Source organism: Sturnira hondurensis, unplaced genomic scaffold, assembly GCF_014824575.4.
Source record: "Sturnira hondurensis isolate 20B ecotype Veracruz unplaced genomic scaffold, ASM1482457v3 Scaffold0003693, whole genome shotgun sequence".
NCBI lineage: Eukaryota > Metazoa > Chordata > Mammalia > Chiroptera > Phyllostomidae > Sturnira > Sturnira hondurensis.
Window position 1 is genome coordinate 7,960,255 of NW_028076324.1, and position 24,003 is coordinate 7,984,257.

At 53.4% G+C, this 24,003-nt stretch overlaps 2 protein-coding genes across 3 annotated transcripts; one reads left to right on the forward strand and one right to left on the reverse strand.

Annotated features, from left to right (window-relative positions):
- Positions 1-1,411: 1,411 nt before the first annotated feature.
- Positions 1,412-20,099, reverse strand: MOB3A (MOB kinase activator 3A). 2 transcript variants are annotated; one of them, XM_037042433.1, is made up of 5 exons: positions 19,879-20,099; positions 18,801-18,892; positions 8,294-8,832; positions 3,374-3,576; positions 1,412-2,789 (listed from the first exon to the last, which is right to left on the reverse strand). In XM_037042433.1, the coding sequence occupies exons 3-5, from the start codon at positions 8,712-8,714 to the stop codon at positions 2,760-2,762; spliced, it is 654 nt and encodes a 217-aa protein (XP_036898328.1). In that variant the 5' UTR covers positions 8,715-8,832; positions 18,801-18,892; positions 19,879-20,099; the 3' UTR covers positions 1,412-2,759. The 2 variants fall into 2 exon arrangements, with proteins under 2 accessions (XP_036898328.1, XP_036898326.1); XM_037042431.1 differs by lacking the exon at positions 18,801-18,892.
- On the forward strand, positions 19,569-22,779 carry IZUMO4 (IZUMO family member 4). The gene is given in 10 exon segments (XM_037042765.1): positions 19,569-19,615; positions 20,476-20,545; positions 20,547-20,619; positions 20,622-20,678; positions 20,681-20,707; positions 20,814-20,847; positions 20,849-20,942; positions 21,146-21,265; positions 21,647-21,664; positions 22,231-22,779. Coding segments are annotated over 10 exon segments (825 nt in total). The 3' UTR covers positions 22,516-22,779.
- Positions 22,780-24,003: the final 1,224 nt, after the last annotated feature.

A 24,003-nucleotide genomic window follows, 5' to 3' on the forward strand; every position in this document is an offset into this window, starting at 1 on the left:
CACATGCCTGGGTTGCAGGCCAGTTCCCAGCAGGGGAACACACGAGAAGCAACCATACATTGATGTTTCTCTCCCTCTCTCCTTCCCTTCCCCTCTAAAGATAAAATAAAATCTAAAAAAAATAAATAAATAAAATTATTTTTAAAAATACAAGTTTATTTCCTTAGAGTTCTGGGAGCAAGAGTCCAACACGGGTCTGTCGGACTAACCCAGCTGCAGGCAGGGTTGGTCTTTTCAGAAGCTCCAGGGAGAACTGGTTTTGGCCTTTTCCAGCTTCTAGAGGCGCCGCATCCCGGGCCCCTCCCTCCATCGTCACAGCCAGCAGCACAGCCTCTTCCATCTCCGACTCTGACCCTCCCGCCTCCCTCTTGTGAGGATTTATTTATTTATCTATCTGTCTATATACCTATATATCTATTTATTTATAATCCAGGGCCATCTTCATCTCAGGGACTTTACCTTAATCCTACCTGTAAAGTCCATTTACCATGTGAGGTGACATGTCCACAGATCCCAGACTGGGATGAGGACATCTTTGGGGGATGTTATTCCAAAGGACAATAATGGCTCCCCAATTTTTAACCTGGCCCTGGAATTCACTGTGATACATTTGAAAATGAAAAGGTAAGGAGACAATGGCTTCTTTAGGAGGTATTTCCAAGTAACAGGGAATTTGCTCCCTTGGAACAGAGACCTGTTCCTTCCCACGGAGTCAGCACGCCCTCTGGGGGCCAGAAGCCACACTGAGCCACACTGGGCTCACAGGTTCCCAGCTGTCAATTCACCAGTGGCTCCAGGTGACTCCATTTGGCCTTGGCATCCACCAGGCCCCTCTTCCCCATCTGCTCCTGTGCCAGAATGGCCCACAACGCACCCCCAGCTGCCCCCCAAAAGATCAAATTCTGTTGGCTCCGGAACACTGACATTTTACATTCAAAAGGAGCCCCGGAGAGTAAGATGTCCACTCCCACTTTGGACGTGACGGAGGAAGTGGAGGGTCACTGTCTGTGTCCAAGGTGCAGGGCTAGTTAGTAAGGGCTGGAACTGGAACACCCTCTGTTCCCTCCTAATCAATTCTTCTGTACTTGGTCCAACATTTTCTGGAAACTTCTCTCACATGGCAAAAAGGCAAAGGCAATGGGAGAGTGAAGCACACCTTCCCTGTGGCATTTCTCCACCTATTTTTGACACTTTTGACCTAATTGCCCCCACCCTGTACCCCATGAAATTCCAAGCCACCCCCATTCTGCGTATCTAATTATCGATTGGGGTGCTCTGGCGGACTACAAGCCATTGTGACATCTATTTCCTCTCCACTTGAGGACAGATGAGAGTACCCCAGTGACAATGACAGTGATGTGTTCCAACACCTGGCCCTCCTGCCAGAAAAACAGAAATGACAGCCAGCAGCAGTGGGTATGAAAATGGCACAATTTATTCTATGTTCGTGTGTGAACATCTGCAGGCACAAGAGGGTGCAGAGGGGCCCCTTCTTACCGCACAGTCCCCGCCACCTTCCCCAACCTGGCCTGGCTGCAGGGAAGAGCTGGCGGTGACCTGGGAGGGGTACAGTGGTTTGGGCGTTTGGTCATGGTTTTGTATTTAAAAGGAGCTATATTCGACTGGGGTCCGAGTGCCCAGGGATCTGAGAGCTGGAGAGTGTCCAGAGGACTAGGCTGAGGTCATGTTAACTGCACTTGCGTGGTGCTGGGTGGGGGTGCCCCTCTATTCTGTGGGCGTCCCAGACACCCAGAGGTCCTCAGAGGTAGGTGGGGTTGGGTGGGAAGAGCTGCCACTGTGGTGCCCTGAGGGCAGGGGGCCTGGAGCAGCAGGTGGCTTCCCGATGTCACTGCCATGCCACAGGCCCCAGTATTCTTTGGGGAGATGGCACTGTGTCCCTTGGCCACAGAGGTCCACATCAAGGGTTTCATATAAATTGAGCAGGCACCTTAAGAAAGGCCAAGTTCAACGACCCCAAACCTGGAAAAGGCTCTATGGAAGGGTCACCCTGGGTTTTTCATAACGGAGGGGTGTTTGTCTAGAGGGGAGGTGAGTTCACTATTTATAAATGAAAAGCTGTTTTCTCTCGACATCTCAAGGTGGTTGCCAGTTGAGACTGTATAGAAACTCAATCTTTTATGATATGTGAAGGGGCCCCAGGAAATCTAGGGTGTAGATGTGGGGTCTGAGAAACCCTGGCAGATGAGCCAGATGTTCTGGAGGAACAGAAGGGGACTGAGGAAGAGAGTGGGGGGAACCAGGGCCATGCTGTACCTCTCATGAGAGACACGGGACTGCAGGAAGCGTGTTGTGAGGGAACCGAGGCTTGAAGGCACAGCAGAGGCGGGCTCCTGTCTTGCTGACCCAGAACCCGTGTGGCCTGTCCTCTCCCAAGCCAAGCACGCTTGGGGCATTAGGGGACAGGCCCGTGAAGGCCGGTAGAGCTCTGGCCTCCGGGCAGGTCCAAGTGCTTTATAGAGAAAGTGGATTTTTCTAGTTGCTCACAGCACACAGAATCAGAGTTCAAGTTCAATCTTCCCCTGTGGGACTCTGGGAGGCTGGGACTGCTGTCTCCTCAGAATCAGAGAGAGGACGCAAGCGTGTCCAGTGCAGCACTGGGGGCACAGAGGTTACTGTCTGACCACTGCGGGGGTCAGTGACCTGCTGGGGCAGAGAGTGCAGTCCATGTTCCAGGGAGGTGGCCGTCAAGTCAGAGTGTCCCCTGGCACTGCCTCGGTGACAAAGGGGCCAAGAAGCTCTCAGTGGCACATCCGTGCGGTCATTTCTTTCTGTTAAGAACAAGCAGGACATCAGGTATTGACACAAGAGTTGAAAGAAATCACACACACACACACACACAGAGAAAAGCAGGGGACAAAACTCGAGAGACTCATGGACCTCATTTAAGGCCAAACCTTACAGCATGGCTCAGTGGACTGAGCACCAGCCTGCGAACCTGAAGTTTGCTGGTTTGATTCCCAGTCAGAGCACACGCCCTGTGTGGGCTATCTCCCAGGTTGGGGGTGTGCAGGAGGCAACCAACTGATCGATGCTTCTCTCCCTCTCTTTCTCCCTCCCTCCGCCTTGCTCTAAAAATAAGTAAATAAATAAATTTCAAAAGGGAATAGACAGCAGCATGCCTAGGGCTGGGGTGACAGGTTCTGTGAAGGGCCTGAGAGGCCAATGTGTCAGCTCCAGAAGCCAGATGGTGCGGGGCTGCTCAATTCTGCCCTGCTGCCGATGGCAGCAGCAGAGGCAGTAAGTGAACAGTTGAGCGTGCTGATGAAACCAACTATTCACAAAACCCAGTTTACTGGCCCTGCCTGCCTGCCCCCCCCCCCGGCCCCGCCCCCGCCCCCCGCCGCTCACTGACCAGAGGCTCCAGCTCCTTGGTGTCTATGAGGCCAAACTCCTTAACGAAGTAGTAGAAGTGCTTGTAGCAGGTGTTGACGTGCGCCTCGGAGCCCATCTGCGCGATGCGGTCGAAGTGATGGATGTAGACGTGCACGAACACGCGGAACAGCCGGGACAAGATCTTCTTCACCACCTGCAAGAAGTTCTTGGGGAACGGCGTTCCTGTGGACAATGAGAGGGACTAGTGTACTCAGAAGCAGCCTCAGGGGTTCAGCTTGGTCCTGGAACCACACAGCCCTTGGACTGCCAGAGTGAACTAGTGAGGCTCAGAGAGGCTGAGATGCCTGCCCAAGTTCACACAGCCCATGTCCTGGTTTCCTCCTGCAGCCAAGTGTTGACTGATGGGGTAGGAGGTGTCTATCCCTGTGAAGGAGCCCCTTTCTCCATGGTCCACAGCCTTGTGACTAACCACCCCCCACCCGGTCTCTCACCTCCAGCTCCACGGAGCCCACTAAAATGCTATGAGAAACCCACTGCCAAGCTTCTTAACAACGCCTAAGGAAGGGACGAAGGCAGGCCTGCCGGTAAAGCCCATCCTCAGGGTAATCAACATCAGCCAGTCTGGCCCTGTTGGTCCAGCCCTTGCTGGGAATGTGCTGGGAGCCACACATTCCATCTGCCTTTGCGCAGTTCCCTTCACAGAACCCAGAACGCTCCCTACCTGCGCCTGCCAGCTGGGGATCTGCTATGTCTACTTTGGGACCCGGCCATGCGTGTAAAGTTCCAGTAATATTCACTTTTCTTAACAGAATGGGAAAAGCCCTAAAAATATTTCTAAAAGTTTACTGATTTATTTTTAAAGATTTTATTTATTTATTGTTTATAGACAGGGAGGGAGGGAGAGAAACATCGATGTGTGAGAGATACATTAATCGGTTGCCTCTCACATGTCTCCAGCCAGGGACCTGGCCCACAACCCAGGCATGTGCCCTGACCAGGAACTGAACCAGTGACCTTTCTGTCCACAGGCCTGTGCTCAATCCACTGAGCTGCACCAGCCAGGGCAAAAGCTTATTGATTTACAGAGAGAAAGAGGAAGGATGAGAGAGAGAGAAACCTCAATTTGTTATTCCACTTATTGATGCATTCATTGGTTGATTCTTCTATGTGCCCTGACCAGGGATTGAACCCACAACCTTGGTGAATTGAGATGACGCTTAACCAAATAAGCCACCCGGCCTGGGCCTAGAAGCATATTTTTGACTTTTGATATTTCCCACTTGATATCTTTCTCTCTCTCCATTTAAAGTATGTTTTTATAATACTAAATTTGATGTACTCATCAGAGCTTCATCGAGTACACCCACTATGTTGCACTTTCTTCTCCAGTTACTGTATTTCTTTACTTTTAAAAATTGTGGTGAAATACACCCACCGTGAGACAGATTCCCTATCCGAGCCATCCGAGGTGACAGGTGGCTGGCATGAGGCACATTCACGTTGCTGTGTGCCCCATGGGCTCCTTCCTGCCTCTCCAACCAAGGCTTTGAGTCCCCTTCACCCCACAGGCAAGATGGAAGTCACGTGTTAAGGAGATCCAACCAGGGCTACCAGGTAGGTGTCTGGGACCAGAACTGACAGACTGCCCATCCAGAGAGAGGTTGATGGGTCAGGGAGGACACATGGATGTCACTAACAGTGGGAAAGCCATAGGCACACACTCTTGGGCGATGGGACCTCAGCAGCTGGATAGCACTGTGTTGATGAGACCTGCGGTTGGCCGACTAATGGCCCAAAGAGGTCCTGGTGAGTGAGGGACTCCACGTGCAGAGGCTCAAGATACAGCATCTGCAGCAAGACCGAGACGCGTTGCCCTGACATAGGGAGCTGACAAGGCTGCTCACTACATGAGGTTCAACACGTGTCCAGGTAAAAGGCAACTGGGAAAGAACAGGCTCTCTGTGCACAACAGGTCCGGCCTGGCCTGCTGCCTCCTCCATATCCGGGGCCAGAGGGCCCACAACGTGAACACTGATGGCTCTTCATTCCTTCAGTTATACTCCCTGGGAGAGGGAGTGCCAGGAATCAGCAAGGGTGATGCTGGGGAAGGCGAGAGATTTAGAGCAGTGCAACCTAGGAGAAGGGCTTAGAAATGTAACCTCTGGGACTGCACCGCCCATGCCTGCAATAGTATTCTCACGCAGGGGCTGAAATTGGGCCCACCACCTGATTTTGTAAATAAAGTTTAGTTAGAACACAGACTCGCTTGTTTGTCTATATAGTGACTACGGCAGCTTCGGGGCTACATGACAGGTCTGAGTAGTTGAGACAAAGACCTTCTGGCTCATAAAGCTGGAAAGATAGGCTCTGTGGTCCTTCTTTTTTGATGTTGTTGTTCCTTAGGATTTTGTGGTTTTATTAGCACACGCAGTGTGTACACAATTTGTCTGTTCCCTCTCTTTGCTGCGGAGACTGGCACTGGGATTGGCGACCCCAATGGCCAGCAGGGCTGCTCTGTCCACAGGGACTTCGCAGTTCTCTGGGGAGACACGGCGAGCAGTCTTGGCGCAGCGAGGTTTGCTGCACGTCAGCAGCACTTCAAGCTCCTTTGCCACTGACACCCAGGAACTTCGACAACCAGCGGGCAGCACGTGCGCCGTGTTCTTGGTGCTCCGATGACCAGCACTGGGCAGGAAGACCTGGCCATGACTCTTCTGTGCGCCCCATTGTCAATGCCTCTTGATTTCCTCCAGTTGAGCTTAATTTTGACATATCAGTCTGACTGTTGCCAGATAAACGTAAAAAACATGTATTTTTTTACCCTCACCTGAGCATATTTTTTTCCCATTGCCTTTTTAGAGAGACAGGGAGGGACAGAGACACATCTATGCAGGTGGGAAGCACTGACTGGTTGCCCCCTACACATGCCTGGACCAGGGACTGTACGCGTACCCAGACAGAGGATTGAAACTGCAACCAAATGTGTGCTCTGACCGGGAACTGAACCCACGATCTTTCAGTTACAGGACGCCGCTCCAACCAAGCCACAAGGGCCAGGGCCAGATGAACTTCTTAGTTCTCTTTCTGACAATCTTGTGTTTTGTGAGGGGTCTGAGGGCAGCCACAAAGCCGAGTGGGTGATGGCTGCCACCTCTGCAGGCAGCACCAATGAATCCCAGCACCAGGGATAAAGTTTGGACCCTGTCCTTTCTTTGCTCAGCCACAAATCTAACCCTGAGGAACAGCTGGCAGGCTCTGCTTTTCGGAAGCGCCACAGAGGCAGCAGAGACACTGCTCTCCGGGGGAAGCATGGCGTCCCACCAGTCTGCTGGGGGGTCGGGCTAAGTGGAGGGGCCCCAGGACTTGCACATAGGGTAGGAAGGTATGGCTGGGGCCAGACAGGCCTCGGGAAAAGCAGGGGTGACCCTAGACCTCGTGATGTGATCGTGTGGCAGAGGCTGGGGCCCAGAGGGAGCCTGGAGTTGGCAATATGGCCTCAGACCCAAGTCTGGGCAGCCACGTGGCATCTGCCAAGTTCACTTTCTCTTGATTGCTTGCTCGTCAGTTTCCTCTTTGGTAAAATTGCTGGAATTATCATTCTACAGGTGAGGAGCTGACTACAGGAACTCAGGGTCCAAGTTCTAGGATGCGGACCCCTTCAGGAACTATCAGGACTTCAGGGGTGGCCAGTAGGCCGTGCAGACAGACTCCAGGGCCACAGCACCACTCGGTGATGGGTGGGTAGGTGGGGGCGCCTGTGAATCCCTCCTTTGGCAAATTGTCTCTTCTGAGCCAGCCTTTCTCAGACAGGCCTCTCTGAAGGCCCCTGCCAGTGGCAGGCCCCCTCCCTGTGCAGAGGGTGAGCGAGGTCCAGGGGTGCGAGAAAGCTGACCAGGCGCAGAGCCCGTCAGCAACCAAGAACTGGGGCCCGAGGCCCCTGAAGATATGGGCCTGAGACCCGTTCGCCTGTTTTCTGCGACGCTGTGTTGATGCCAGTGGTGACAGTGAGAAGGGCCCTGTGTGGGTCTCCAAGGGCCGCGTAACACACACTGACAACTCCATGCTTCAGAACTGCCCTCCCGTCTTCCCTCACGGTCCTGGAGGCTGGAAGCCCTACGCCGGTTTCACGAGGTGGAGGCGGTGTGGGCAGGGCTGCTTCCTTCTGGAGGCTCCGGGGCAGATCCATTTCCTGCTTTTTCTGAAAGCTGTTGGCATTCCTGGGCCATGGTTCTTTTTCCCTTCTCCTGTTGTCATACTACCTTCTCTTGTAGGTGTCGAGTGTCCCTTTGGTTCCCATGAAATTTGAGGCCCACCTGGATAATCCAGAATAATCTCCCCATTTTAAGATCCTTAACATGAAGCAAACCACACCCCTTTGCACACTGGAATATTACTCAGCCATGAAAAGGAGAGAAGCTTTGATTCTCCCTACAATGTGGATGAACTTTGAACACATGTGGCCAGAAACAGAAGGCCACAGACTGTGACTCCATTTATGTGACATGTCTAGAATGGGCAAATCCACAGGGGACAGGGACTGAGTAAGTGGCTGATGGGGACAGGAATCTTTGGAGGGTACTAAAATATTCTGGAATTAGAGGGGATGATTATATAACCCCATGGATGTACTAAATGCCACTAAGCTGACACTTTAAATGGGTGCATTTTGCGGTTTGTGAATTCTATCTCAGCTCTTATTAAAATATGACCACCACCTGCCCTCTCGGCACACCCGCGTCTTTTCCCTCCGCCCGCCCCCGGGGTGGGTTACCTTTACCTCTCTCTCTCCTAAACCCCAAGGGCCCTTCTTTCGCCTCTGTAACTTGTTTCCTGAGCCCATCCTTCTGTCGCTCACTTCTACCTCTGCTACTTTCTAAATAAGCTTTCTCTCCTGGTGTGAAAAAACAACCGCGCCCCAGTCCCAGGCCGCCCAACTCACCCACGTTGGTGGGGAAGACGTCTTCGTTGTTGATCTGCACCTCGATCCAGTCCATGAGCAGGTCCATGTACTGCGGGGCCGACAGGGCCGTGGGCTTGCGGAACCTGTGCTCATCCTGCCAGCGGTACTCGTACTTGGGGCCGCCGGACATGACCGGGCAGGACTGCTCCGTGCAGTCCTCGCTGATGGTGCCGTAGATGAGGTTGACGCGGTTGAAGAAGTCCACCACGTGCACGGCCACCCAGTCGTTGAGCTCCTCGCCGGGGGGCAGCTGCACGGCCAGCTTCAGGTCCAGCCCGGCGTTCAGTGAGGCCTGTGCCTTCTTGTGCAGCTCGAACCGCTGGGTGCCTGGCTCAAACTTGCGTTTGGGGCGGAAGGTCTTGTCTTTGTTGAAGACCTGCTTCAGGAAGGGGTTGGACATCGTGGTCCTCACCGTGTGTTCTTCTGGAGGCTTCTGTGGATGGGGCTGGGCAGGATGCTGATGTTGGCCACCAACCCAGGTGACCAGAAATTCACTGGCCCCAGGTCTTCCCTGAGATCTGAAATACAGAGAGAGGAAGAACTGTCACCTGTTCCCGGAAACCCTGTTCTGGAAGCAAGAGTGGGCTACTGGGGAGTTTTTCCAGGACGTCTGGTTTTATCAAAAGGGTGCCATCTCCTCAGTAAAAAGAACGGCCAGAGGCATGTCCTGATTGCCTCAGAGCAGGAGACGCTGAGTCAGGACCTTCGAGAGCCCAGGTCAGCCAGCACCCTACTCCTGCCCCCAGCCCCTGGAGGCTTTCTATAAACTGGGACAGCACGTTGGCTCGGGGTGACTGCAGCAGGCCAAGTAGTGGTCTCCATACAGAGATGTCCACATCCCTAAGACCTGTGATTAGGAAGAAGGGTCTTTGCAGGTGTGATTAAGTTAAGGCTCTTGGGATGCTTGCGTCCTGGACTATCTAGGTAGGCCCTGAATGATGCGTGCCCTCCTAAGAGGAAACACACAGACACACGGGGGAGGTCCATGTAACACAGCAGGCAGAGATGGGGTGATGAGTCTACAGGCCAAGGGACGGCAGCAGTTGCCAACACCACCAGAGCAGAGCCTGGAACAACTGCCCACTCTGAGCCCCAGAGGGGACCAGCCTTGTTGACGCCCCACGACCCCTCTGGTTGGAAGGGAAGATATTCCTTTTGGTTCTCTGTATGTCTATATCTCATTATTTGATTAGGGCCCGCCTTAATACAATGAGACCTCATTTTATCATCTTGATGACATCTGCAAAGATGCAAAGAACACACCATTTCCAAAAGGTGGATGTGCATCTGGGGGGACACTGTTCCCCAGAACACTGGCTAAAAAGCTTGGATGAGCTTGACTGGGTCTCATCTGCGCCTCCATGGGAACATGTCAGACACCCACCCGCCCAGGGATGAGGACTTGATGGGGGCTGTAGCCGGTGTTCCCTGTCACGAGGGCCCCAGTCTCCCACTGGATCTACCTTCTGTCCACGCCCAGTCTCCTCCCTGTTACATGGGGAGAGTAACAAGCTCCAACTCGGAGGCAAGAAGATGAAATGAACACACGAAGCCACAAGCCCTGGTCACACAGGAGCTGCCATCACTCTGTCATCCCCAACATCACCGTCATTCTGCCACGATGATGGTGCTGCCGACCTGCATTCTCCTTGTTCTCCCTCCGCAGACCCAGGTGGATGCACCCTCCTGGGAGTGTGCAGGCGGTGGAAACAGGGAGGGCAGGGCTGGTGGGGTATTCACCAGAGAGAGGAAGTGGAAGAAGCGCCTCTGTATCACCACGAGCCCAGTTCCACAATACTCACCCATGGGTAATAAATAACCATTTACGATATTACAGGAAATCCCCGTCCTTTTTGCTTTGCTTCAATTGCAATGTGAACAAAAGGGCATTCGAGGAGCCCTGCCCAGCCCTGGGCCACGGGGCAGGCCTGGCACGCTCCTGACAAAGAGAAACTGCACTAGATGATGCGACCACCTCCCCGGGCAGGTCGTGGAGGCGGTTATATCCCAGGCCTAAGGCTTCCTTAGCAAAAGGTCAGCCTTTACCTTAAGCAAGCCCTCCCCACTGTTCTTGTGCATCTAGGTTAACACTGATGAAATGTCAGAGATCTTCTTCTCCAGACCCCTCAGCGGGTAAACACGCTCACCAGCTAGCGCACTCACTCACTCCTCAGCATTTGAAGGTTGCCCACACCCGCCCATGTACTGTAAATGCTGCGTGTTAGCTGCCCTGCACCCCCAGTGTAAAAGAAATGCGAGTCTCTCCACTTTCCTTTTTTACACAATCCTAGGATTTCCCCCTTTCCTTTCCCCTTAATCTCCCACCAACAGCCGTCCTTATTGTCCCTCCTTTGATTCTGGATTCACAAAAAGAACTGCAAACTGCCATTCTGGAGCATTTTCTCAATCCCTTGAGAACTAGTTTCTAGGCATGTCCTCGGTTTGGCTCAAAAAGAAAAACCCTAATAAATTCTAATAAGATCCTTCTTATAAGGTCTGGATGTATTTCGTCAACAGTGGGAGTTTGTTTCCGCGCTGTGTGGCCAGCTGGGCTCATCTGGACGCCCGCCCTCCAGGCTCAGCACACACCGTGTAGCAAATGAGTCCAAACCAAGGAGACTGGTCCTCACGTCTCCTGCAGAAGTGCCACTCCACCCCCGAGGCCCAGGGCAACTCCAGCGGGGTAAGATCCACTGAAGTCGGCTCTGCCAAGGCCAGGCTCAGCCAAAGGGAAGCACGCATCCACTCTGACCACAGCACCCAACTTAGTGCAGCAGGTATAGGCCAGGGTCAAGTCTAGTCCCTTCCTGGGCCCAGAGAGTGAGCCATCACATACACACTGTGTCCTTGGAGCCAAGGTGAAGTGACTCCAATGACAAGATGGCCTGAGGATGCTGAGGATTTCAGCACATTTAAAAAAGCTGAGTCATGACTTGGGCTGCATCCTGGAGCCCAAGAGCCTCCTTCTGGTTGGGTCCTGCCTGGCTCTGGGTACAGGAAGAGTCTGCATGCGGAGGGCTCCTCAGCCGGGGCCTTCGAGAGATTGGTCTGGAACCATGGCCAACTCGAGTCTCTCCCATTGCTGGGCTCAGAGGGAACACGGCAGAGTCTGCCCCTCATCCTCATGTACTCAATGGAGACTTCAGGGCGGAAGGCCCGGCTCTGTCTTTCAGAAGCCTTTGGTTTAATTCCAGAGACCACATATATAATAAAAAATGCCTAAACCAGCATTCTCACCTGGGTGATCTTGCCCCCAGGGGACTCTGGGTGATGTCTGGGGACATCTGTGGCTGTCACAACTGGGGGTGCTCCTGGCATCAAGCGGGTGGAGGGCAGGGATGCTGTTCAACACCCCATAGTGCCCAGGTAGCCTCCCTGCCAAGAGTGATCCGGCCCAATGGCAGCAGTGCTGGGGTGGGGGTGGGGAGCAGTGGGGGGAGTAGACCCTGGTTTCCCTGGTTTAGGTCATTTCACACAACTGGTGAAACTGGGCAGACGTGCCCTTCCATGTGGCAGAAACCAAGTGAAACACAGACACTGAGTGCGGGGACGGAGGAGTCAACCAAAGATAACCGAGCCAGAGGACGAGAGGAGCCCCAGTGCAAGGGCGGCAAACTGCCCCCACACCCAAGGAGGGCTGTCAATTAGTGGTGCTGGCAAGGACCAGGAGAAACCCGACACTTGGCCAGTCAGTGAAAACGCCAAAGGGGCAGCGCTGTGGAAAACGGTCTGGCAGTTAAGCAAGCAGGGTTACCATCTGGCCCAGTAACTCACTCCTAGGTATCCACCCCAGAGAAACAACAACACACATCTACATAAAACCTGTACACGGAACCTGTACCCAGAACCTGTACCCGAACATCCACAGCAGCACAATTCATGATAATCACTGAAGAGTGGGAACACCCCAAGCATCCATCCACAGGTGATGGACAACACATGGTCTGCCCACACACACTGGACTATTACTTGGCCACGAAAAGGAGCAAAGCACTGACACTCGCTACAACATGGGTGGACCCTGAACTCAGTGACGGAAGGCAGACACAAGAGGCCACAGCACGTGAGACTCCATTTACATGAAAAGTCCAGAACAGGCACATCCCTGGGGACAGGCTGGGGAGGGAGACAGGGGTAACAGGTGACAGGAACCGGACTTCTTTTTGGGGAGGCGAGAATATTTTGGAACTAGATAGAGGTGGTGGTTGCACAACTCTGAACACACCAGATGCGCATGTGCACTTTAAATGGGTGGAGCGGACAGTGGGAGAATGACAGCTAACAAAGCTGTTACTTTTTAACAAAGTTTTACATTCATAAATACAGAATTTAAAAGCTGTGATTTTTTTAAAGGTGGTTGAAGGATAAGCAGATCAAGTGCTGGTTGAGTACCTGCCCCAGGAACCTTGAAGGACTAAAGATGCTCCCACCTGTACCTTCTACAGAAACCACACGTAGACTCAGTGTGTGCTGTGGAATGTAACACAACTACAGAAAACTATCCGAACTACAGGTGCAGGGAGCGATGCGCCCCAGCATGAACAAGGCCTGTGCGAAGTCTGACCCACTGGGTGATGCTGCCCGGGGCGACCTGTGCTCTGGAGCAGAAGGGACCCGGTGCCTCCTGCCAGACCAGAAGGGCCTCCATTTCCTTCCTCAGATCCAGCCCTGGGGCCCTGGCCACCATTGTCACTTTCTGCCACCTTGGTTAGCACCCAGTTAGGCACTATCTGAGAGAAAACGGCACCGCATGTTACAGATGGGGAAGATTAGTCCCAGCCTGGTCCCCCTCCCCGCCGTAGCACTGCTGACTTTGGGCTGGGTCACTCTCCATGGGGGCCTGTCTTGGGCACTGTGGGGTGGCCCCATCCACTTAATGGCAGGAGTACCCCCAGCTGTGACAACCACAGATGTCCCCAGACATTGCCCAGCCCAGGTGAGAAGCACTGGGTCATATATGAGTCAGTACTCAGTAATTACTGATCGCTGGGTCAGTGTTTCAGGCCGTGCAGCTGGTAGGAGGAAGAGCTGTAGCTCAAATCCTGAACCATGAGGGTGAAGCCTGCAGTTCTTTCAGCGAGGCTACGTGCCTCCATAAGGCACCACCCATCCATCATTCCAGCATCCACCTGTTTTATTCCAAACCCAGTGCCAGGTGCCCTCCAGGCTGGTCTCTCCCCCACTAGAATCCTCTGCAACGCCAGCAGAATCCAGACCAGTGCCCTTCCGGGTTTAGGTGAGTGGGCACAGCCCTGAGCGCCCAGGGCCTGGAGGGCGGGAAGGTAGTGTCTCTAAGAAGGGAAAGGGGCAGCCACGAATGCTCCATCTACCCAGTTCTCTCCTACCATGGACAGACAGGACAGGGCCCAGCCTCAGACACCCCCCCCCCCCGCCCTCCCGGAAGCTCTGAGAGGCCACTCCCTGACCCTTGTCTCAAAGACTAGCTGCATCCCCCAGGGCTGGGCAGGTACACAGGACACAATGGGTGGGGACCCTGCAGCAGCACCTATGACTGCTAACTGCCCACGTGGCCCATACACCTGCCTAGGTGATGAATCTGTAAACGGAGCTGCTGTCATGCCAATCTGGGGGCAGGTCAAGGGACAGAAACCTGTGTGGGCCACCCAGAAAGCCAGGCACCATCCCTGTGCCCATTGCTGGCTGGCACCATGGAAACACTTTCTCATCCTTGGTTTTATTTCGGCCTCCAAACACCCCTCCACATGTGGCATGGGCCACCCCACTTGGCAATGAGAAGACGATGTGCGGCACTGCGTCCCTCATCTCTCTAAGTGGCACTGGCCCAGCAGGGCCACAGAGCCCACAGCTGCCTCCATCCCAGGCTCCTTTTCCTCCTGCAGCAAAACGTCTGCCCTGATAACACAAAGAAATCTGCACCGCCAGCACCCAGCTGCTGCCTCCTATTTATTTGGGGACTTCTCTGGTGATGGCTTTGGGGGTTTAACCTCTGACATCAACTGGGGACAGGAGACCTGGGAAGATGGGTGCCTCAGGGAGGTGGTGGCCCCACTGCCTGCCTCAGGCAGGCCACCTTGTCTTGGTCCACATCCTTCCAAGCCACTGCCGAGATGGTTCTGGAAGATGGGGCAGGGCAGTGGAACGAACTCGCAAGGCTCCTGCTTGCCTTTCTGACTCTTCTCGGAAGGTGGGAGGATTTTGTTAAGTGGAAGCAATGACTTTCTGAAAAACTTCCTGGACGGATAGAGTTCCAGTTGAAGGCAAAGGATTTTCTATCAGAAACACGCACACATCCCATGACTGAGGGGTGGCCAGCTGCGACCCAGGCCATATCGCTGCCCCATTACTGTCTCCAGGGGACTTTCTCTGATATTCTTAGAACACCTCCAAGGGCACGGGCAAAGGGAAGGCCTGGGACAACCTTGTGGGAACTCACTGAAGGGCTCTCCTGGCTATCTGGTTTTGTTTTTTTTAGATTTTATTTATTTATTTTTAGAGAGAGGAGAAAGGAGGGAGAAAGAGAGGGAGAGAATCCTCAATGTGTGGCAGCCTCTCTCGCACCCTATACTGGGGACCCGGCCCGCATCCTAGGCAGGTACCCGGACTGGAACTGAACCCGCAGTTCACTGAACCTTTGGTTCACAGGCTGGCGCTTAATCCACTGAGCCACACCTGCCAGAGCTAAAATAAAATACTTTATTTTTTATTGTACTTTTATTCCATTACCATTTATCCCCTATACGCTCTCTTCTACCTGCCCCCACCCACCTGTCTGGTTCTTTCCACAGATGAGGTGTGTGTGGCACCTAGAAGCTTCTGGTGTGACAGAAGGTAAGACGACAAAATTCTCAACCCAGCACATGCCTACCTCCCTTGCCTTCCTGAAAACGAAATAGAACACAAACCCTAGTTCCTTTAAGCAATGTCAGCAGCAAAGCCCAGCCCATCACCACTTCCTTCCGGTGCTTCCACATCCTGCCTCTTGCTGCTAACACGGCCACCACTGCAGGGACACTGCCCCAACCTGGTGGTGGGGGTGGGGCTGGAGCGGCGGCCCCAGTCTGCGACATCGACATCGGTGCCTGGGTTCAGGCTGGCAGCCCAGGTGTTTGGCTGAAAGATGCTCGCGGCCTGGGTTCTGTCCCATTACAGAAGCCAGTGTCCCACACTGCCTTCCACCACTCTAGTCTTAATTTTTATTTATTTACTTATTTTCAGAGAGAGGGGAAGGGAGGGAGAAAGTGAGGGAGAGAAACATGTATGCGAGAAACATCGATTGGTTGTCTCTCATATGTGCCCTGACCAGAGACTTGACCAAAAATCATACTGACAACCTTTGGCTTCATGGGACGATGCCCAACAAACTGAGCCACACCGGTCAGAGCTGTAAAGTCCATTTTTCAATTTCACCACAGTCCCCGGTACGGGAAGGCCCCCGCCATCCTGCTGGGTGTCCCGGGACTGGCTTTGGGCCTCCCCCTGCGCAGGGAGGGGTTTGCATTCTGTTGGCCTTTTGCACTGGCACCTTGGCTTTGCGGGGGAGCTCTCCCGGCATGTGCTGTACAAAAGCAGGAAGTGAGGTTTGTAGGGGCTGCTCCAGGCCAGGTGCTGTTGAGGGGTTCCGTAGATTCCAGCCCAAATGATATACAATTCACATCCTGTAAATTCCACCCTTTTAAAGTATACCCCAATTCCACAGCATTCCCATCACCCTAAATGACACTGTGCCCATTGGCAGTCACTCCCCTTCCCCCTTGGGTTGAATTAAGGGTTGCACAGTGTCCCCCTAAAAGATATGCTCAAATCCTGACCTCGGTAACTATGAATGAAACCTTGTTTGGAAATGGGGTCTGTTAGGGTGACGTCACACTGGAGTAGGGTGGCCCTAATGCAAGGACACATGTTCTGGTAAGAAGAGGTGATTTGGACACAGACACACAGAGAAGACGGTCATGTGACAATGGAGGCAGACAAACCCAGAGACCAAGAACTTGCCAGTAAATCGGCAGCAGCTGGGAGAGGCAGAAAGGACCCTACGCAGGGCTGAGAGCAAAGAGCTCACTGCACATGGGGGAGGGCTAGGATCTGAACTGGGTGTCCCTACGTCCCTGCCTCTGTTCCACTAATACAGAGGGGGTTGCAGGGTTGCATGGACCAGCATGAGGATCCTGAACTTGATAAAGAGCTCCTCTCTCTGCCTCAGTTTCCCACAGGGGCAAATAAAGATATTGCTATTTGACAAAACTGTGTCACCTGGGGGGCAGAGAGAAACGTGACAGCAGTCACGGATTGCTGATATGTCCACTTAGGAGCCACGCCTCCTTCTTCTGAGGATGCAGCCCAAGGTTTCAGGAGATCCCACTGACCAGAGGCACGTCAGGAAGGGCAGAATTCATGAAATGGTGCCGCCTGAACTGCCATCCAAACATGCCCCTTGCTGGCTGCCCATGCTTCCTTTTCACATTGGGAACCTTGAATATGAACTTGACTGTGCACTGACCTTGGAAGCAGGGGGTAATGGAGGAAAGGAGTCCCAGCTCAGAGCCATCCACTGAGAGTCAGGCCCATCACTCAAGGGTTGCATTCTTTCCTGGGTGCTGTGAACAGCTCCCAGAAGTCAGCTACAGCAGTGGGTCTCACCTGGGGCAGTCCTACCCCTAGGGGACTCAGGCAATGTCTGGGGACATCTGTGTTTGTCACACTGTGGCTGTTTCTGGCATAAGATGGGTAGAAGCCCTGTCTTTCCCAGAATCCAGTTTCTTAAGTCAGATTCCCCTTTTCTGCTTAAGATATCTAAACTTCAAAATTCCAGGAAATCAGAAACACAGCTCACCAGCTGGGACACGTCTGGAACTTCCCAGAGTAAAAACCCAACTTCCCAGCCAGTGCCGGGGGATTTTGTTAAACCTCCATTTTATGAGGCTCTGGTGATGTGAGAACAGCTCCCAAAAGATGATTAATGGCTGACTCTCCCATGAACCTAAGAGCTCCACCTCAGAGCACTTCAACATAAGAAGCAGCCTGCCCTAAACTTGCTAGAATCACCCAGTTCAAAACCTGGGCCCTGGCCAGACAGCTCAGTTGGTTGGAGCACTGACTCCAATATGCCAAAGTTATAGGTTCAATCCCCAGTCAGGGTGCACACAAGAATCAACTAATGAACGCATAATTAAGTGGGATGACAAACTGGTATTTCTCTCTTCTCTCTCCCTTCCTCTCTCTCTAAAAATCAGTGAAAATTAAAAATAATAATAATAAAGTAAAAAGTTCAGGAACTGAACTAGCCTTCCGTGTGAATCCCCTGAGGAACTAAAACACCGCTTTTGCTGAGAAAAGGTGGGGGAGGGGAGAAGAGGAGGACAGGAGAGAGACGGGTGGACAAACGAAGGACTGAGACTGGAGCTGGTCACAGTTACCTCGTACATGGGGACACTGAGCTCAGCTCTGTAGGAGATGCAAAGATGATAAAGACACACTCTCTCCTTTCCGGGTGTTCCTATGACAAGTAAGCTACCAGGCGTGAAAAGACAGGAGGAACTATGAATGAATATGTCTAAGAGAAAGAAGCCAGTCTGAGAAGGCCACACTGTGATTCCAGCTCTAGAACATTTTGGAAAAGGTGGAACCACGCAGACATTAAAAGGTTCAGTGGGTGCCAAAGGTTGGGGGAGGGAGGGATGAATAGGCAGAGCACAGAGGATTTTTAGGGAAGTGACACTACCCTGCATGACACTGTCATGGTCGATACACGTCACTATACATGTGTCCCAACCCACAAAATGTACAACACAATGAGTGTCAACGATGGACCTGAGGGAACAGTGACTGGTCGGTGTAGATTCATCCTTATAACCAATGTCCTGCTCTGACTGGTGAGGTCAGCAGTGGGAGAGGCTGTGTGTTTTTGGGGGCCAGGGGTGTAGAGGGTAATGGGAAATCTCTATGCCTTTGCTCAGTTGTGCAATGAGCCTGAAACTGCTCTAAAAAATAAAGTCTATTAAAAAATTATAGCTAACATTAATTCACCAATTACGACACATCAAGCATTTGGCTAAAACCTTTAAGTAGCTCAACCCTTTGAAGAAATTACTAAAGCCACAAACAGGAAGAAGAAAACCATGAAGCCTAGCAGAGACAGAATTGAACATATATTTGCAGAAGGAATAAACACCTTGGAAGGCATTAGAAATATAATGTGCGCCCAGATTTAATTTCAAATTTTCCACTGGCTACTACTGAAAAGCAAGAAAATGAAAAGAAACAGGTGAAATCAATATTCATAATACATTCTATTTAAGCCAAGGGCAAGAAAATACCATTTCAACACCTAAGGAATATAGAACGTATTAAGGACATAGTCTGTCTTTTTTAAACCTACGAGTCTCTGTGATCTGCATTTTGCACATATAGAAGGTCCTAATTTAACAGCCATGTCTCAAGGGCTTACTAGCCACGTGTGGCAAGTAGCTGCAGCCCTGGACAGCTCAGCCACAGAGGGGAAACCCACCTGTCAGAAAACAGCAGCAATGGAACAGGTGTTGCGTGAGGTGGGTGTAGACTGGACCCCAGGGAGGAGAAAGACAGCCATCAGAGCCGGATCTGGGATGAAGAAACAAAGGATGCCTTCTGGGATGGAGGTGGGGCACAGCCAGAACAGCCGGGACTTTCACTTGCTGTGTTCTCAGACTAGCCCCTTCAACGAGTTCTGATAACTGACTAGCACACACTACGGCAAGCACATGGAGGGAAAAACTACTCATTCCTTAAGACCTCAAACAGGAAGGAGGGCGTACTGCGGCTTAAGGCTTCTGGGAGTCTGCAGCCCTTTGGCATCCCTCAGCACTGAGATATAAAATAGGCTGAGAGCCCCCTGTATGTTGGACGAAGGAAGGGATGAATGAGCAATTACCCAGAGGCCATGTGCGTATACCACCAGTAAGTCCAAAACCAGATAGTATACACAGGCCTCTGGACTGTGAAATATGCAAAAGTACACATGCATCATATTCAAAATTTATCCGACTGTGTGCTTTGAATATGCGCAGTGCATTGAATGTCAGTTAAACCTCTATAAAAGTTTGAAAAACACACAGAAGAATCTTACCCTAAAATGAACACTAGCTCTTTGGGTGGTAGGTCACCCAAGATTAATTTTCCGCTTTGTGACTTTTCAACCAGCCCCCTTTCTCTTTCAGTGACATTTTATAAAATACATGGTCACTTAAAATCAATGACAGCCCACCAGCTTCAGAGAGGGAGTTGCGAAGTCCGGCCAATGGGCAGTGCGGACAACACCAACACCTCCCGCCCTGCCCTGGTCCAGTGACTCTGGGGTCCAGGAAGCGAGAAGCACGCTTCTAAAGAGCCGATTCCCCGTCTGGGAGCCCTGAAATCCTGCGGATTTGATTCAAACCAGCGGCGGCGGCCTAGCGATAGTTAGTGTGACACAGTCTGGGTTTCACCCAAAAGTGACATTTATAGCCACGAATTCGACCGAGGTTCACAACTCCCTTCCCGCCACCCGCCTTCGCCCCTCCGATGTGTTCGGCCGCCCGCGGCCGGCATTCTTCCCTCCGAGGACCCACCTGCTGCTTCAGGAAGACTGGCAGGGCCACCCTCGCCTCCGTTCTCCGTTTTCTGTCTCCGTATTCCGTCTCTGACCCCTTCTCCCGGGTCCTCTGAACGCCGCTAGTCGAAGCCCCACCTCCTTCCGCGGAGGAACACCGCGCAGGGGCCAAGGTTTACCCCGACCCCGCCCGGCCGGATCTATTTTCGCTACTGGCCGAGGCCTCCCCGGAAGTCTAAACCGAGAAGGGGCGCGCCCAGATCCCGCGCTCTGCGTTGCTTGGCAACCGAGGACGAGCCGAGATGCCATTGGTTAGTGGACGGAGCTTCTTCACGACTGTAAATGTGGGGCGGGGCCTCGAGCAGGGGCAGGAGCTTGCGACGGCCCCAGATCCATGCAAAGGGCGCGGTTTCAGGGTGGAGCCCATCCGAGGAGTGGAGACTTTCTCGGAGTGGCGGCTCTTGGGCGGGGCCTGGAGGCTGAGCCTGCCACCGCATTTGTCTGTTGAGGGGAGGGCCCTGAGCCTGGGGCGGGGCCTGCGCCGGCAGCGACCTGGGGCGTGGCCTGGGACCTCCGTTGGTTGGTGAGCGGGGGTGTGGCGTGGGAGGTGCCCTAGGTTGGCAGACGGCGTGGGGCCAGGACTGGGCCATGCTGAGAGCCTGGGCCTGAGGGCTGCGCTGGCCCGCTGCTTGCCTACACTGCCACGGCAATTTCGCAGAGAAGTTCTCCTGCCACTGCTATCGTGTGAACCTCAAACCCGGCGGGTGGGCGACATCCCGTGGCGAGCTAGCTGCTCAGACTGAAACCAGAACACGATGAAGGACACCTGGCCGTCCCCTCGGAGATCAGTGAGTGCGGGGGAAGGCGGGGCCCGGGGCGCGTCCCTGGTCCAGCCAGAAGACCCCGGCCCAGGCTGCTTACTTGCCTCCCCTTCCCCTTCCTGCCTTCTCCTGTCCCGGGAGAAGCTTGACCAAGTGGCAAACGCGGTAGCAGAAGATGGACCAGCTGTACCAGGGGAAGACTTATTTTCTAGCTAAGGGGGTAGCCCACCCGCCCCAAGACACCCCAGTCCGCCCACCTCTCGTACTTGCCTTCCTACTGGCTCCCCCCATCAGGATGTTTCCCTAACGAACTTCGAGTCATCTTCCAGTAAGAGACCATTTTCTGCAATTGCAAGAAGGGCTCAGGAGTGGCGATGTGCTAGGGCCCCATTGTCCCATGGAGTGCAGGGCTCTTCCCAAGGGGCCCATCCTCCACCTCATCCCTGCTTTTCACCACCTGGGTAGGATGGGGAGTACACGGCTGGCCCTTCTCTGAACTTGAGGCCACATCGCCTCTACACCCACGTGTCCCTGCAGGTCATCTGTGCAGAGGAAGACAGTTGTGCAGGGTCTCCTTCTTTACAAGTGAGTCTTTGTAGAACTAATTGGCACAAGTAAGTACCCCCTCCCCAAACCCAGTGTGAATTTTATCAGAGGTAGTAGGCTGAGTATTTGAAGGGACAGCCACCAGGAGGTAGGACCTTGCCCCTGTGCTCAGGACCCCAGCCCCTTTACCTCAAAGGTCTCTGAGCTCAGCTGGCACAAAGTGGGCAGATCATCCTGACTAAAGGGTCCCCCCCACACAGAGTCTGGTCTGACTCCTGCCCCAAGTGGGTGTCAGGGCTGTGGTCAGAACCTAGGAGGGTACCCCATGATGGATGTGTCCCAGTGCAGTGCCTTGGGGGACCACAGGCACTGCCTGGGCACGAAACTTGGGGCTAACTGGGGCCCTCTTGTATCTTTCAGAGAGAACATCAGCACAAGGTGAGCCCCACTCTCTTCTCCATAGCCCTGGCCTGGCGGTGGTGCTGGGGGAAACAATAGGGTGGTGTGGGGCCCTCCAGGTCAGTGGTGGCAGATGAATGTGGGTGTTGGACAGGGCAGGCACAGCCAGGCAGGGCTCTCTGCACCTGGGATATGCCAGACATCACTTGTGTAGCCACATCCAGGTGATTGATTCGTGAACGTGCCCTCCTCAATGCTTGGATGCACAAAACCACTCCAGCCTTGTGAGTTGTCTAGAGGGAAGAATCTGCATGGATGGGGCGCTGGGGGAGGGGGCCCAGATGGCAGCACAAGCCAGGACGTGGATCAAAACCCAAGAGCTAATTTACCACAGACCCACCCAGGAACTTTTGCAGCCCATTGTGGGAGTTGGGTGGGGACAAGAAAACAGGCAGGGCCTCCCAAAGTCAGCTTTGAGGGTCTGTCTGCAACCCTCTCACATGCCCCAACTGGGAAAAGAGGCACAGTTCCCTAGCAAATACCCACCAGTTAGAGGGAAGCCGGGAGGGGAGAGGAAGTACTGAGGCACCTGTGTCTCTCTGCAGCCAAGCTTCACATGTCTAGAACCCCATCACCTGGCAAACCTGACGCTCAAAAATGCTCCCAAGTGCCTGAGCAGCACTGATGGCTGCTGGCCCACTGAACCGGCCCCAGCTGCAATGTGGAGCCAGGTCTCAGCTGGGCAGTCTCAGTCTGACCCTGTGGATCAGGCTTGTTGCTCTCTGGAGTCCCTGCACCCCCATCAGAGCCCAGGCAGGGCCAGGACTGGGAGAAAGGTAAGGGATGGGTTATATATAGCAGATGCCAGGTGGGATTTCAGAGCTATATGAAGCATGATTAAATGTTCCTGACATTTCTCATCACGGAGCAGTCCCTGTGGGGTCAGGGAGGACCGTGTGAGGCAATGGGCTGGGTCCCCAGGCAAGGCACATCTGGGTCATGAGCACAAGGTTCAGGGGTCCCCACATTAATCTGACTGCATGTGATTTGGCTGAGTGTACCTTGACAGGCCCACCCGGGAATGAGTGTATTTCCCACCTGGAAGCAAGTATATTTCTCTGGTGACTCAAAGTGACACCACAGTCTGGTCAAACAAGGCCCGCTTGGCTTGTGTGTCCTGGAGCTCAGCTCGCCAGGTCACATAGGGCTGAACCTCAGCCCAAGGAACCCTACAGCACTGCCTCTGAAATCACTCCACGTGGGTTCTGATTCCAGCTGGAGAGCAGTTCCCAAGACAGGAGGGGGGTTTGGACTGCTGCCCCCAGCACCTTTTGTGCCTGTCCCGAGCCTGGCTGCCATTTCTCCATCTCCCTCTTGTTCTCACAGGGGGCTGGGCATGTGTACTTGGTCGGGGGAGTCACAGGGGTGCTGATGGACCCCACAGGGCTGGCTTCCTCCTGAGGTTTCACTGACCGAGTGTTTATTTGGCAGGGTTTAGACAAAATGCCATGAGAAAGACTCAGGTGACAGTTGGGTAGACAGACATATAGCTGAGTCACAGGATGTCTTCAAAAAGCACCTTTCAGAGGCATGACTGCTGGGAGCAGGGCTGATCACCAGGATCCTGGTCACCCTGTCACTGTTGTTTCTGCCACCTTGGACTTTGCTTTTTCCAGCCCAAGGCGCTGGCAAGGGGTTGGTGTGTTGCAGGAACCACTCTTTCCCACTGACAGAGATAGCCTGCTGGCAGCGGCCAGTGATAGACGGCAGGGTTGCCGAGGCTTTTCTCCCCATTGGTGTCCCAAGTGGGTTTTTTAAAAATTTAATTAATTATTTTTCAAGTACAGTTTTCTGTCTATTACTCCCATCCCATCCCACCTCCCCCCAAGTGGGGTTTAGTGTGGGAATGGTTTGTGCCTGTGGTCTTCATCCTCCCACCCTTGGGAATTCAAGTTGGAGCTGATTTGGGCTTTCTGTCCACTGACCCATACTGCTCAGGTTTGTTATCCCTGTCCATGCAGTGTCAAAAAGGCAGTGGACACATGAACGCACATACCAGCATTGCCTTCCAGTACCTGCTCCGCCATTCAACCCCCATACCAGTGTGGTCCAGGGAAGGGGTGTGATGGCCACTGTGTTGTTGTTGGACCCTATGGGGCCCCAGGGACCTAGATGGCATGGGGATTGTGACAGCTCCCAAGAGGTTGCTGAATGGGCAGGTGGGGGGACAGGGCTTCCCAGCATGCTGCAACCTCCACGGGGGCTGCCCCACAGCCCCCATCTGACTGGACCCTGAGCAGCTCAGGGATGGATGTCCAGAGACGTTGGCCCTGTGACCACCCCACCTTGGGTTGTGGGGCAGTGGCCCTGGCCAGGAT